Here is a 14334-nt window from a genome sequence, read left to right on the forward strand (position 1 = left end):
TTAAGCATTGTCACACATAGTGCCCAAGAAATCCAGCATGGGGTACCTTACCTGCAGTAGGTATGTGTAATGCACCTGGGCACACAAACCACGACCAACTCCAGATACCCTTAAATCAGGCTTTATTCAATATCATACAGCACAGCAAGGGTTAAGTCCAATAAAGCAAAGTACAGGAGGATAAGGCAAATGCAGGTCAAGAACAATCCAAAGTCAGGGCAGGCAGCAAGCAGAATGGTCAGTAACAATCCGAGGTCAGGGCTGGCAGAGTTCAAGCAAGGTGAGTTTCAGACCAGGTCACTAAGGTAATGACAAACAGATAGACTTTAAACCACATAGAGACACACCCAAACACACTGTGTTAACAGAGGCTATAGCAGGCACTGGGGTGATGGACAGGCTCTCCTTAAATAGCCAGGATGACCAATCACCTTGCGCCACCTGGCACTGTCTGATGGGAGACTGAGTAAATCCCCTGCAGCTGATTGGCCGCAGGGAATTCAAACTAACTATGTCCCGCCCTGGGGCGAAGCAGCCGAGTGCCACGCCCTCGGGGGGTACAAGAGGGACGCATGGTAACACGCGCACCTCTTCCCACAGTACCCCTAGGATGTGCACTACTTTGCACTTGCACAGTGCTGGGAGCAGGAACCACATTCAAAGGGATGCAAGGGCTGCTGCCTGGCTGATCAGTAATTAGTCCAGGGCGGATCCCTCCGCCTGCAGAGACAGACAAGCTGTGAGCAGAGGAGCAGCCTTGGTTATGCTGCTTGCTACTGAGGGGTCTCCCTCTGTGGCTGGGAACCCCAGGGACACTGCAGGCTCGCAGGGCGGGTAAGTTCCTTACAGTATGCTTATGTGTTTTGCTTGGAAAACTTTTGCCATTACCAACCAGTAGACATGCAGACATTAGAGGTGTATTGATGTGATCACATGCCGTGTTACATAAATGCTGAGCCCACTATGCTGCGTTTTTTCCTATACAACAGTGCTTTTCGGGACCCTGGTGCTTCCTGAGACCCATGTGCTTTCCAAGAGAAATGTGCATTTTGTGTTTTGTTCCTTTTGTGATTATTATGTTTCTCCTATGTCCTCAGTGACTCTGTGTTCCGCTGACCTTTCTGCTTCTTTTATTCTTATTATCCTATGTACCTGCATACCCACCTATTACTGTCTCCTTCTTTTTCCTGGCTTTGCCTGCTCACTGCCAGCCCTGTCATCTCCCTACCTCTAATGTCTACCTGTACTAGTGGATCTGAAGGTCAGCAGTCTCGACCTGACATGTTCCTATCTATCATTCCTCACTGGGTGCTCTGGTAATGTCTTGGTGGTGTGCTTAGACTCTTGGCCTCGGCCATTAAGCTCCATTTCCCTCAAATCTTTTCAAGAGGGCTCAATCAAGAGGGCTTCAAGGGAATTTAGACAAAGGGAGTGGTAAGGAGTATAAACTGGTAAGGAATGGATATGCAATTCAGTTTTCTAACATACATAAAATGTTTATAGGAAACCCTTAAAGCTCCTTCACATCTATGGCAGCTCCTGGGCGTACAGCAGACCAGATTTGCATGCTGTGCAAATCATCAAATAGCAACTACGTGGCCAAAACTGGTTTGCCGCATGCTGCAAATTGTTCCCAACCTCTCCTATTCACTTATATGGGAAAGATCTTGACCACAGATGCAAGCAAATCACTGTGGCTCACTGCAGGTCTGAAATGGTCCAAGGGGTATTTTTTACTAACTGGATTTTTCCTTCTCTTCTAGACTTGGATTTAATAATCTGTTTTGCTCATTGCTTTGCTATTTTCAGTGCTAAATGTAATGTTTCAGTGCTGTGCTAAATGTAATGTTCAATGATGGTTTGCTACCCCAGGCCTCTCTATAGAGTTGAATTGGAACCGCTTGTCACCACTGGACCTAGTGAACTAAACTGTGGGTTTTCAAAAAAAGGTTAAAGTTCAATTTTAAAGCCCATGTATGGCTGCCCTTACTGGCCTATTTAATTTTTATAAAACTTGGAATATGTATTTGAATTTCTGCTAAATCCCTCACATTCCTATCTCAGTAAAACTCCAATTAAATTTTTTTGGTTTCAGTTTTGGAGTGTGGAAGTTAAGGATTTCTGACAGCGGTCATCATGACAGAAGATCTCTCCAACGGAGACCTTAGATTACCTTAGACCAACTTAGAGACCTTAGACCAACATTAGAAACACTTTTAACAGTAAGAGGAAAAGTTAGAACCTCGGGTACGTTTTAATGATGTCTGAGCTATCTCCTCTTAATTCTTGTACAAATTGTTACCAATTGTAACAGAGAACAAAGCATCTATGGAATTCAAATGGAAGCAGAATGCAGAAGAGAAGTGACCTGGCATGTGGCCAGCCTGCACGTCTCTCACCTGGTGCAAAAAGACATTCAAGTTAATGACTTAGCACAGCCATATTGTGTTCAACTGACATAAGGAATGCATGTGCATCGATCCTCTATGTTCAGTACACCCTTCCTGTCTGGACGTTAGGGGAGTATGTGAATGTAGCCTAGTAAAGACTGACAAATGTTCTAACCCTTCTGAACTTTTTCGATCTGATTTATTAAAGCTCTTCATGACTGAAGAAGGTAGATTGTCTTGCGCAAACCTAGGTGATCCATCAAACCTGGAATGGATTTCTTAAAAGTCATTTGCTATTTTTTGGCAAATGGTTTCAATCCCGAATCAAATAAATTCCATGTTTGCTGCATTACCCAGGTTTACCCATGATAGTCAATCTTCTCCAGCCATGGAGAGCCTTGGAGATCAGACATTCTCTACTAGGGTTCGGCATTCTTTTTTTTAATTCTTGAACAGCCCACAGCTATCTGAGATTTGTATGGAAGGAAGTGGAGGGGTCCTCCCCAAAAAATGTTTAGAAAAGTTATTAAAATAAACAAAACAAATCACCACGGTTTTTTCTCATTGTATTAAAAAGGTTTCACAATTTTTATATAAACATTATAGTAATAGGTCGTCCTTATATGACAGCCTCCAGTGCTGTCAATCAACTTCCTCTGCACGCCCCCTTTCTCCTCCTATGCTAAGTGCTGTCAATCATCTTCAACTCCCCGCCCCTCTTCTAAGCGTTTTTCAGTCATCTTAGTCTCCCCGCCTCCTCACCTTTCCTTTGCTAAAGCGCTTGTCAATCATTTCAGTCTCTTCCCGCCCCTGGATTGCCTCTTAGTCAAGCGACGTCAATCATCGTGGATTACCCGCCCACTTTCTCTCCCTCAACTAATCGCTGTCCAACTTGTCTGTATCCCCGCCCTCTTGATCCCGCCTCCCGGTCTCATCCTCTTCCTGTATACTGGAGGTCTCATATGCAGTGGAAACTCCGGGGAGAAGTCAGTGAGTTCATGTATGACAATGTGTGGTGCTTGTGTTATATTGTTATATTTGTATGTTAGGCAGCAAAATATCTATAAATATAAACATGTATATATAGCTTGTTGTTTTCATTAAACCCTTTACTGTTTATTATGCAGCCAGGGTTGTCATGGGGAAGTAATTTAAGATTGGTGACATTTCTCACCACATATCTCAGTAATAGGTATTGTTTCAGCTAAGTCTGTAGATGGTGCAGCATATTTGTATTACTATGAACTGATGTTTCAGTGGTCGGTGCATAACTGCCTATTGGAAGCCTTAAATGTGGCCCCTGATGTCATCAAAGGCCACCGGCGCACCGCAAGAGAGGATCAGGGGCCACAGGCGTCCTGCAGGGTAGGATTATGTGCCACAGGATGGGATCAGATGCCACAGACATGCTGCAGGAAAGTGTTAGGGGCAATAGGTATGCCACAGCAGAAGGTCAGATGGGAATCCTGTAGGATAGGGTCAAAGGATATGGTCATTTTGCAAAAAAGGATCAGGGCCCACTGACATGTTGCAAGAGAGAGTAGGGAGCCACAGGCATGCAAAAAGAGAGGGTCAGAGAATGCAAATTGGTGCACCTACATATGTACTGTGTGTCGCCCCACTTTGCGGTAACACACTCTCTTCTGCAAAATGTGTAACCTTGACTTTTATACTTCGTAGTGATTTGTGTCTTCACTCTGAACACAATTGTTTTCTCATTTCACAGTTCTGTCTTCCTATAGCTTCTTTATTTATATGCTCCCTTTGGCCAAGTATGGAGGTTTCACATTCTTCCATTTCTCGCTAAGACTTTCTTGGACTGTTGATTCATTTCTACGTCACTGGCCTTGTGCTTTCTCTTCTGCTGATTGGATCTTCTCCAGACGGTTTGGTGTCTCTTTGAAAACAATGGCTTCTAGTCCTGGAACAGGGAAGAGACCTCAATTTGGGAATCGCTTCCTGAAGGATCCAGGCCAGGTTTTCCAGCACAATGCATGGTAAGAGTTGGGATATGGGGAGTATAAAATAAAGCTCTTGTGATATTGGAATAAGTTTCTTAAGCTGGCCATACACATACATTTTATTGAGTGCTGAATTGAAGAACCTGAATCAGTCAGGTCAGAAAACTCTTTGCCCATTGTACAAGCATCTGACTATTGGGTTGGGGTGAGGGCAAGGTGACAGCTGATCTCTCTGAAAGTGAGACGGCCTAGCTGTCATGCAGAAGCTTCTTCTTTTATTCTTTCCTAGGCTGAATCTTGTAAAGTACCGTATTTTCTGGCGTATAAGGCGACTGGGCGTATAAGATGACCCCCAACTGATTGGTTAGAGTGGTCTGCCAATTAATTGGCTGACCACTCTAACCAATCCGTTGGGGGTCGTCTTATACGCCCAGTATTGTACTGTTCCTTCTGCCTGTCAGATCTCGCTATTGTGTGAGAACTGAGAGGCAGAAGGAACTTTCTTAATGAATGGGTGTGTTCTGGTGGAGAGTCAATCCAGGGTCTCTACTGGAGAGCCAATCCAGGCTCGCGTTCTCCTGTGCAGCTTGCACAGGAGGACTCGCGGGGACTCGACCGTGCCGGACGTGAAGCAAGCTGCAGGTAAGTACACGGCGTATAAGACGACCTCTGACTTTGGCACAGATTTTTCGGGGTTAAAAAGTCTTCTTATATGCCGGAAAATACGGTAATTAAATTCTGATGTTTATTTGTGCCGTTCTTGTTCAAAATGTCCAACTAAGAAGTGCTAAAACCACACACAGCCAAATGAGTAGCACTTTCAGGAAGACTTAAATGGCCGCAGTGTATATATTCTTTTATGTCTGAATGACTGATTAGCTATTGATAAACGACTGATTATTTTATGTATATATTTAGGGATAATGTACAATGGACTGAGGAGCAGGAAGCTGCAGCTAAAAAAAAGGTTCAAGAAAACAGTAGCCAGCCACTATCGCCAGAACAGCAAGGTAAGTGACAGGGATATTGTGAGAATGCAGTAATGTAGTGGCAAAAGCCTAACTTGCTTCATATAAAGTACAAACCTTCCCAAACATGAGGCTCATGAAGGGTTAGAAATGATTAATAATAAACTGTATTTATATAGCACCAACATATTACGCAGTGCGCAGGTAAACTTTAGTATTCATTCAAGTGTCCCATGATAATTTAGTAATTTAACCACTACTGCAAGATAATGCTGAACAGCCTTATGTCCATCACTTGTTCAATCTTGCTGTTACTAATGATCGCTGTGAGTGGTAATTATTAAACATCTTTTTAAGACTTACACACATGAGTAGATTCTCTGCTAGTTTTGTGCTTGGTCTGATGGATTTTCTAGCATGGTCAGGAGATACTGCACACATGTACCGTATTTTGCCTTTCTGATCATAAGGCAGGATTGGGTGAACCACAGGGCAGATGAGAGATCTTATTTGGATTTGCCTGATCATTGAAACACATGACACTACACAGTGTTTGGTGTTGATTTCTAGTTAAATCTGATCATTTTATCAGATTGGTGATCAGATCTGAAGTTAAAAGTGCTACTAAAATCTTCCACTTCTGTCCCCATGTCTTTGGAGAAAGAAATTTGTTACTTAAAGTAAACCTGTCAAAAATTTCTCTTCAAATGATATCAGCACCCTCTTCTTAGGCTATGTACACACATGCAATAATTGTCGTTGGAAAGGATCTTTCGCAATCCTTTCACAAGGACTGCACAATGCATGAATGACTTCTGTACATACAGCACCTTTCTGCTCTATTGATAGGGTAGGGGGACGGAACGGCACCTTGCTACGCTCTCTCCCCTTCACTTCCATTATGATTGTTCGTCGTCCATTGTCTGTGGATCCGCCAGGATGGTCGTACGACAAGCATGGACAACATGGCAGATTCTCATCTGATATCGGCTCAGGGCCTTCGTGCAGAGTCTGGGGCTACCAGTACAGTAAAAGTTTTTTTTATAATGTGCCATTGTTTTCTTTCCTTCATTTTTCCACAGAGAAGTATGAAAACAAAGCCAGCAACTTCTGGGATGACTTCTACACTATCCATGAAAACAGATTCTTCAAAGATAGACAGTGGCTATTTACAGAGTTCCCTGAGCTGTCCCCCAGCAGTAGGAGTCCACCAGATTCTGCTGAATATCAAGGACAGGACTGCCAGCAGGAATCGGGGGATGTGAACAAAGACTACCCAGGATCCTCTGCTTCATACCGTATCTTGGAGGTAAAGTGTTGAAAACTAATGCCATGTCACTTGCAGATGCCTTGGCTTTTTTTTTTACAGTGGCTGTCGCAAATGTAGCTGATATTCTGACAGTAGTAGCTGTATCACACAAAAATAAGGCTGGGTGCTTTTATGCCATTGAAACACAGGTGAAGTTTTATTGGGATTTTCTGGAATTTTGTCCTGTTTTATTTTATTTACTTAGGATAAAGTGCCATACCCTGGTGGACAGTGGGCTGCTTTTTGTGTCCCTGTAGCACGTACATTCTGAAGTACAGACAAAAGTATTGAACTAGCCAAGCACTTTGTCTATTACAGATAGGAATACAGTGGTGTTGTTTCCCAACCCATGATGATTGGACAGTGAAGGAACAGCAACAGCAGACTGATAAATCCATTCTTCTGCTCAATCATATCTTTTTTTCCAGTACATGTATTTATTGTTGTAATAATGAAAACAGAGCTGCAAAAGTTTGTCTGCCTATAGTTCAGCTTTCATTTTAACCACATTCCATGCTTTTTTTTTTTCAATATCTCCAGTTGCATTTCTAACCTTGCTCATCTGCTTTGAATCCCTGTCCAGCTCTAATGACCACAAAGGTTTTTTATATGTATAGAATATTGACTTTTATTAATGCTAATGAAACAGCCCTTCAAACTTGCTATCAGTGTTATCCATTTTACAAAACTTTTACACTGCTAAGTTGCAAAGTCCTTAGCTGTCCAACTTTATATATTGTTCATGCAACACGGATCTCCTGATACTCAGTATCATTTCTCTTTTTATTGCACTGGCTCAGTTTCTGATGCAGTCATTTGATCAGTTTATTGTAATAGAACTATATCTCCAGGTCAAGGTGTCCTTTTTCCTCAGCTTTGCAATCTCTCCCTAATATGTAACTTGCACTTTTTTTTGTTCCAATTGTAGGTGGGCTGTGGTGTCGGAAACACTGTCTTCCCCATATTGCAGACAAATAAGTAAGTAAATTGTATGCACAATTATTCAATTCTAATAAAATGTACTTTAGCTTTTACATGCCCAGGTAAATGCTATGAGGTATATTTTTTAAACATAAAGACATCCATCAAACATTTACTGCAGGTAAGTCTTCCTAGGTCATGACATTTAAAATTATTATTTTGACATTATTTTTGACCTACAGGTCTGTAGGTGTCCTTGACATTTATCAACGGTGCTGGGTGGAAAGAAATAAGATAAAAAAAATTACCTCCTTTCTGATTCTCATTTTTTGTTCTTCTCTGTCTTCAGTGACCCTGGCTTGTTTGTATACTGCTGTGATTTCTCTAGTACTGCTGTGGAACTTGTGAAGGTAGGTTTGTAATGGTAAATGTGTTATGTGAACCAGACAAAAATAGATCTGTGTACAATGCCTAGTGTGATAATGCCTTTTTCAGATTTCCAGTACAATATGGAAGGGTTAGAATGAATCCTTTAGGTTTCATGTGATCATTGACACACGGAAGGGTTATAATCTGATGATGTTCAAACAAACTGGCCTATAAATAGGCTTTAAATTAATCTAAGTTCTGTAATTTTATTGTATTTACACAAAAGTGATCATGCGATTTTGTAAATTTTGATTATAGAAGTTGTCCTGAAAATATCTCATACCAATTCTTTCCCTTTTTTCATTGATCCTACATCTTTTTGTGCTTAGATTGAGCTGTCTGTGGACAATATTAGGCATAAAAGCTTTTCAAATAATTTCCTATAAGTATTAGTAGACAAAACATGATTGATCACACAAATATTTGTAAATGCTAGTACTAATACATGTCTTGTCTTTTTTTACAGACCAATCCTCAGTATGATCCATCACGATGCTTAGCCTTTGTCCACGATCTCTCGGACGAGAAGTCATCGTATCCCATTCCAGAAGGGAGTTTGGATGTCATTGTTCTTATCTTTGTTCTCTCAGCCATCCTTCCAAGCAAGTAAGTGACCTGTTAAATGAAGAACTTTTTCTGCACCAGGGCCTAAGATAGATCACTGCAGCTATGGGTATTCCGCTGAGCTTGCAGCCAGTGATTACTTTTTGTGCCTTGCCAAAAAAAATATTGTCCTGACCACATTGTGTACCTGAACTGCTTTCTGGAAAGTATATATAGTAAAAAGATGATTAAGCAGAAAAGGTGGTCCTTCCCCCACCCAAGTTTTTATCCCTTGCAGAATAAAGAACTCTTTCCAGGTGGCCTTACTTCAAAGATACCAAATATCCTTTTTCTTTTTGAATAATTTCTTAGAGCTTCTTTTGAGAATCATTCTTGCTAGCAGTAGAAGTGTTTTTCTCCATGTCCTGACTCCCATGCTATGTCACACAAAAATATTCAACATGCTTTCGATTGGGGGTTAGCAGGTTCTGAAATTGCAACCCTGACATGGTTTTGGCCCTTGGTAAAGAGGTTATGAAATAGTCATCAAAATCTTCCAAGGAACATTCTTGCACACCCTGCAAGCTGCAGTCATGTTTGACAAAATCACATTAATCTTCACCTGGCAACGCCAGCCAACCTGTAGTGGAATGCTCTGCTTTGAGTGTAATAAGTGTAAATAGTGTCTGTAACCATCCTTCTGCTACACTATGGTAGGAGGAAGCCAATATATGGTAATAGGGGGAAATTTAATCAGATACTTTTTTTTTTTTTCTAAAACTGAAACTTACTATGGGAAAGGGAGTAAAATATAAACTGTATGTTGCTATTCAAAAAGAATGTTTTATGAAAAAACATTGGGTTAATGAGCCATTTCCTAAATGCTTCCTGGTAGTGTAAAAGGCTGAACCATTCCTTCCAGCACTTTCCTATTGGGTTTTAAGACTGCTCTGCTTCGTGAGGGATTGGGTTTGCCTTTGATAATTTCGGGAAATGTCATGGTGCAGAAAATAAGGCAATCTTTGAGGTAATGGAGTGCTGAACAGGCCTTTAAATGTTTGTAAAACACCACTAGGTGTCTGTATTGCACTGCTTAAATCTGTTTAATATAGTCTAACAGGAAGCTATATTATGTTAAAATATAAACGGATCCACAAAAAAAAAATCTACATTGCAGATAACCAGTCCTTTGATATAGTCACTGCATTGGTTTATTTTTTTTCAGGGTAAAAAAATCAATTTGTTTTTGGATATGGATATGCTTTTAATTTTCCATCTTATAACCAAGCTGCATGATATACAGCTCTCAAAGGTGAATTCTGCTTGCAGCAATGCTTCCAGCAATGACAGCTCCCACTCTCCTTTCTCCTCTGCTGCTATCGCGTTCCATGTTTTTTCTGTGGCCTCCGTCTTCCTTCTTCCTTTGGGCAGCCAGTTACAACAACTCCTGCACATACACAATGGAAGGTATCCTACATTTTGCATGTGCTGCAGCCAGTGTAAATAAAATATTTCCTTGTAGAAGTAAAAAATGATTTATAGGCAGAAAAGACCTATTAACAATTTGTACATACTTTGTTCTTTAAAGCATATTATACCATTTCTCTGATGTGTACAGATTTATGCATATTGAGACTTGTTGACGCCACGTTTAATTCCTTTTTTTTTTCTCCTCTCTCCATTCGCAGGATGCAAGTTGCTATTTCACGTTTAAGTAAGCTTCTGAAACCGGGTGGCTGCATCCTGTTACGGGACTATGGTCGTTATGACATGGCCCAGCTACGTTTTAAGAAAGGTATAACTGATCTCCCACTGATACCATGATTGTAAAATCTCTGTAGGAGATTTACATCCACTTTAGTAAGTTAGAATGCTAAAGCCAATAAGTTAGGAGGTAAAATACTTAAATCCAAATCCAAGTAGATATAAAAATCCTCTAGTGCACCTAGGTGCTAAATTCCTTAAAACAATTAATGTATCTTTAAAGCATCAACCTGTCCTTTTTGAGTTAAGTGATGATGTGCATAAAGCTCAGCATTTGACTACTGTATACTCCGCTCTTCAGCATTGCCTGGCCACCATAATAAGTGGTGGTGGAGAATAGATCCAATGGTGACATCACGCTCTCCCCTCCATTCACCATGCCCCCATTAAACTAAAAAGCATCGGGTATTTTTCAGTGCATCCAAGGAAGATGAATATATGGCCTACATCAGAAAAATTGTGCATCTTTAATGTAATTTGGACTTACATGACTTACAGGGTAGGTGTTCAATGACCCCTGTAGCAAACTATATTGAAGTAAGTGCAAAGTCTTAGTCGTGCAATTCCGCAAAGCATGCAGCCTGTGAATTTGTACTAAATGTGGGTCCTTTTAACCCACTGTATTTTGCATGAATTGTTTTCTAGGTATACAAATTCAGTTTTCAGTATGCAGTTAAATTTTTGTGACACTTTTTATCCAACTTCTCCTTCAGAACGATGTTTGTCTGAAAACTTCTATGTAAGAGGAGATGGCACAAGGGTCTACTTCTTTACTCAAGGCAAGTCTAAGTTTCCTGATTTATATAAAAGCGCACATAAAAGATTTATTTGAAAGCCAAGAAATCTAACTAACAGCATATAATGAAAAGGACATGTTACCTGTCTTGCTGCCCAAACTACCAATCTTCATTTTATTGCAAAGCTGATGTCTTTCCCTCCTCTGCATGCTGTGGTTCCATAACCACAAAACTTAGTAGTAACATAAGGGTCAGTGGATGGACCCACCACATGCAGAGGGGAATCAAGCATCTCACCGAGTAAAGTATTGGATGCAAAAGATTTTTTTTTAGCCAGAGCAAAAATTGACGGCACATAGCGAGACAGTTTTTTTTTTTTACAAGCTAACGGCAGAGTTGCTTTATACGGTAGGTCAGTGGTCCGCAACCTTTCTGACAGCAGGGCTCGGTAACATAAAATAAAATTTTGCCGCGGCCCAGTATATGTGAAGCTTACCCTACTCTGGTACTCCTGCTGGTTGCGCTCCTACTGTTACTAGCTTTAGATCAGTTTAAGAGAGGCCGTCGACCCTTCTGCCTCCGGTCATTTGCGGCCCCCAACTCACCAGCCACGCACCAACACCAGTCCGCAGCAAAGTAAGTTATATATTTGATTAATTTAATGGTTTTTGTGACCAAAAAAAATTTTCTTTTTCAGATGAGCTTGAGGAATTGTTTACCAAAGCTGGTTTGGAGAAAGTTCAGAATATAGTGGATCGACGGCTGCAAGTAAATCGGGGCAAACAGCTGACAATGTATCGTGTTTGGATCCAGTGTAAATATCACAAGCCTTGCAATTAACAAATACGAGACAGGGTCATTGTGACACCAACACTATTGTATGATTTAGGTCAACCTGGGGGGTGTCAAGGAGAATGTCCTAGGCGTCCAAATGGAACCAAAGCCACCACTGAGAATTTCAGAATTTGAAATGGTATAAACTTTTAGTCTGTAAAAGAGGAATTTTAGGGATCACATAAGTACCAATTTCTGGCTAAAAGGTGTTTTATAAATGGCAATGGAATACGGAGTATCTGCGTGCACTGTAACATTTTAGCCCCTGACCAACTGTCAGCAATTTTAAACACATTCTTGTTCAATGGACTTTGCACTTTATCCTCTGTACAGAAGGTAAATGTGCCAAGTCTCAACTTAATTTAAAAACTTTTTAAAACTTTTACAAAATAAAGGGCATACTATTTATCATTTATAACAAAAGTATTCTCTGTTTCTTTTAAATTTTCAAACTTGTTAAACATTTTTTTTTTTATTTTGAGTGGATGGTTGCTGATTGGAACGTTATATCCTGGGTTTTTCATGGAACAGGTACAGGTGCAGTTTTTCCCTTACCTTTCACATACATTTCAAAGATATGAAATCTCATGCTGACCAGGTAGCATGGAGCTTCCCTAGACCAATGGGATCCCAATTGCAGTTAGAACATTTTTCAATTATTGGTATTTTTTTCTGTGGAGGAAACAGCTCAGAAGTGTTAAAACTGTATAACCTATGTTTTGTAGGGGCAGAATTGGGTCTTGGGGACAGTGATAGCATTTTCTCAAGATGCATGAAAAAAATGTGCACGATTTACCACTGATGGCAAGTCAACCAACTTGTTTTCTACATATACAGGTAGTCTGCAGGTTACATAGGCCATAGGAACTGTGGGTTTGTACTTTATGGAGCCTAGACATTCATTAACTTCTGGAGCAATCTGTGCTTTGATATGCAAAAAGAAACAGCTGCAGAGTTTTGTCTTGGTCATTAATGAGTTACACGATGTTACAGATCAGATCAGCTCTTAAGCTGCATACACACTTCCAATTTTTGTCGTTGGAAAGGATCTTTCACAATCCTTTCCAACGACAAGGGAGTGCACGATGCATGAATGGTGCTGTACATACAGCAGCGTTCATGCTGTATGGAGAGGGGAGGGGGAGAGCGACGGAGCGGCACCCTGCTGCGCGCTCTCCCCTTCCCTTTCATTAGGATCGGCTGTCGTCCATCGTCCGTGGATCCAGCAGGTCGGTCGTCCGAACGATGGACGACACCGACTGTACACACGGCAGATTTTCGCCCGATAATTGCCCGATGCCGATTATCGGGCGATAAAAATCTGACGTGTGTACGTAGCTTAAAGATCACTCACAACCTCAGCTGTGTTTAGCCAAAGATTTCTTCTGCTAGACATGCAAACCGCCCCCCCTTCAAGCCTCCGTCCTGAAGAGGAGCGAGCAGGGAAGCCCTGTTAGTATCTAAGAATCATCTGTATGTCAGATGTCCTTATCTTGAGGCCTATCTGTAATGTTCTAAGTATCAAGAAGCCCCTACACCAGAGGTCGGCAAACTCCGGCCTTTAGGCCAGATACGGCCTAGCCAGTAGTTTGTTCCGGCCTAACATCCCCTGGCTGATCCGGCCCTGTCTCCCAGCACTTGGTTGCCCCGGGACTTGGTGCGCAAAGGATGGTGTCTCGAGATCGGCCGGCAGCCAACCCGGCGCCCACTAAATGCAGAGTACAGAGCCACGCATGCAGAGTAAAAGACAGGAATCCAAAAACTAGCCAAGGTCAGAACACAGGAAGTCAGTCCATCCAGTGCAGTACAAAGGGTGAGGCAAAAACAGAGTCTGGGTCACAAGCAGAGGTCAGTCCAGGCAGAATTAAAATGTTTAATCAGAAAACAAGTGTAGGTCAGCAACGGGAAAATTCACAAAAACACTCCAACACAGCTCAGCCCAGCAGACGCTATAACAGGCACCTCAGACTGGGAGCAGAGAGATTACCAGGAACTGCTCAGCAATCGGCTGCACACAACTCAAATCACTTCAGCTGTGCAGCCTCAGTGCAAAGGATGCTGAGGGAAACCTCAGCCACAGGAATGCTGCAATCTACAGGGTCCTGAACCTGCAACCCCAGTGCTACCATGAGCGCAGCCGCTGGAGGGAATAGGCTGCGCGCACCCTCCTGCGGTGAGGTATCCCCTGGGTACTTATGCCCAGAGGGCGCCTCCTAACAGCAACATTATCTCCTGAATAAGCGGACTGGAGTTCAGCGAAACGCGGCGAGATCTCCACATGATGTAGAGTCTCCCATTAATTTTGTAATTTTACACCTGATGGTGGATTTGTTTTGTTAGTTTTTTAAACATGTTTGATAAATAAATATTGTTGATTTTATGTTGTGATGTCTTCATAAAAATTGGGTGAAAATAATGTAAGAATAATGTAATTTAATACTGCCTAAAGAGTCCCATTTGTGCTTTTTGGGTGTTGTG

The 14334-nt window shown here is 41.6% G+C and overlaps 1 protein-coding gene across 7 annotated transcripts; it reads left to right on the top strand.

Moving 5' to 3' along the window:
- The first annotated feature begins 748 nt into the window (after positions 1-748).
- Positions 749-12279, top strand: METTL2A (methyltransferase 2A, tRNA N3-cytidine). Of its 7 annotated transcripts, none has more exons than XM_072414595.1 (10): positions 749-834; positions 4133-4387; positions 5270-5361; positions 6402-6628; positions 7557-7606; positions 7899-7959; positions 8445-8584; positions 10210-10316; positions 10999-11064; positions 11720-12279. In XM_072414595.1, exons 1-10 carry the CDS (start codon positions 764-766, stop codon positions 11860-11862), a joined length of 1212 nt encoding a protein of 403 aa, XP_072270696.1. In that variant the 5' UTR covers positions 749-763; the 3' UTR covers positions 11863-12279. The 7 variants fall into 7 exon arrangements, with proteins under 7 accessions (XP_072270696.1, XP_072270698.1, XP_072270699.1 ...); XM_072414597.1 differs by lacking the exon at positions 749-834 and adding an exon at positions 3315-3380 and having other exon boundaries at positions 4117-4387; XM_072414598.1 differs by lacking the exon at positions 749-834 and adding an exon at positions 3316-3390.
- Positions 12280-14334: the final 2055 nt, after the last annotated feature.

Source organism: Pyxicephalus adspersus, chromosome 6 (assembly GCF_032062135.1).
Source record: "Pyxicephalus adspersus chromosome 6, UCB_Pads_2.0, whole genome shotgun sequence".
Classification (NCBI taxonomy): domain Eukaryota; kingdom Metazoa; phylum Chordata; class Amphibia; order Anura; family Pyxicephalidae; genus Pyxicephalus; species Pyxicephalus adspersus.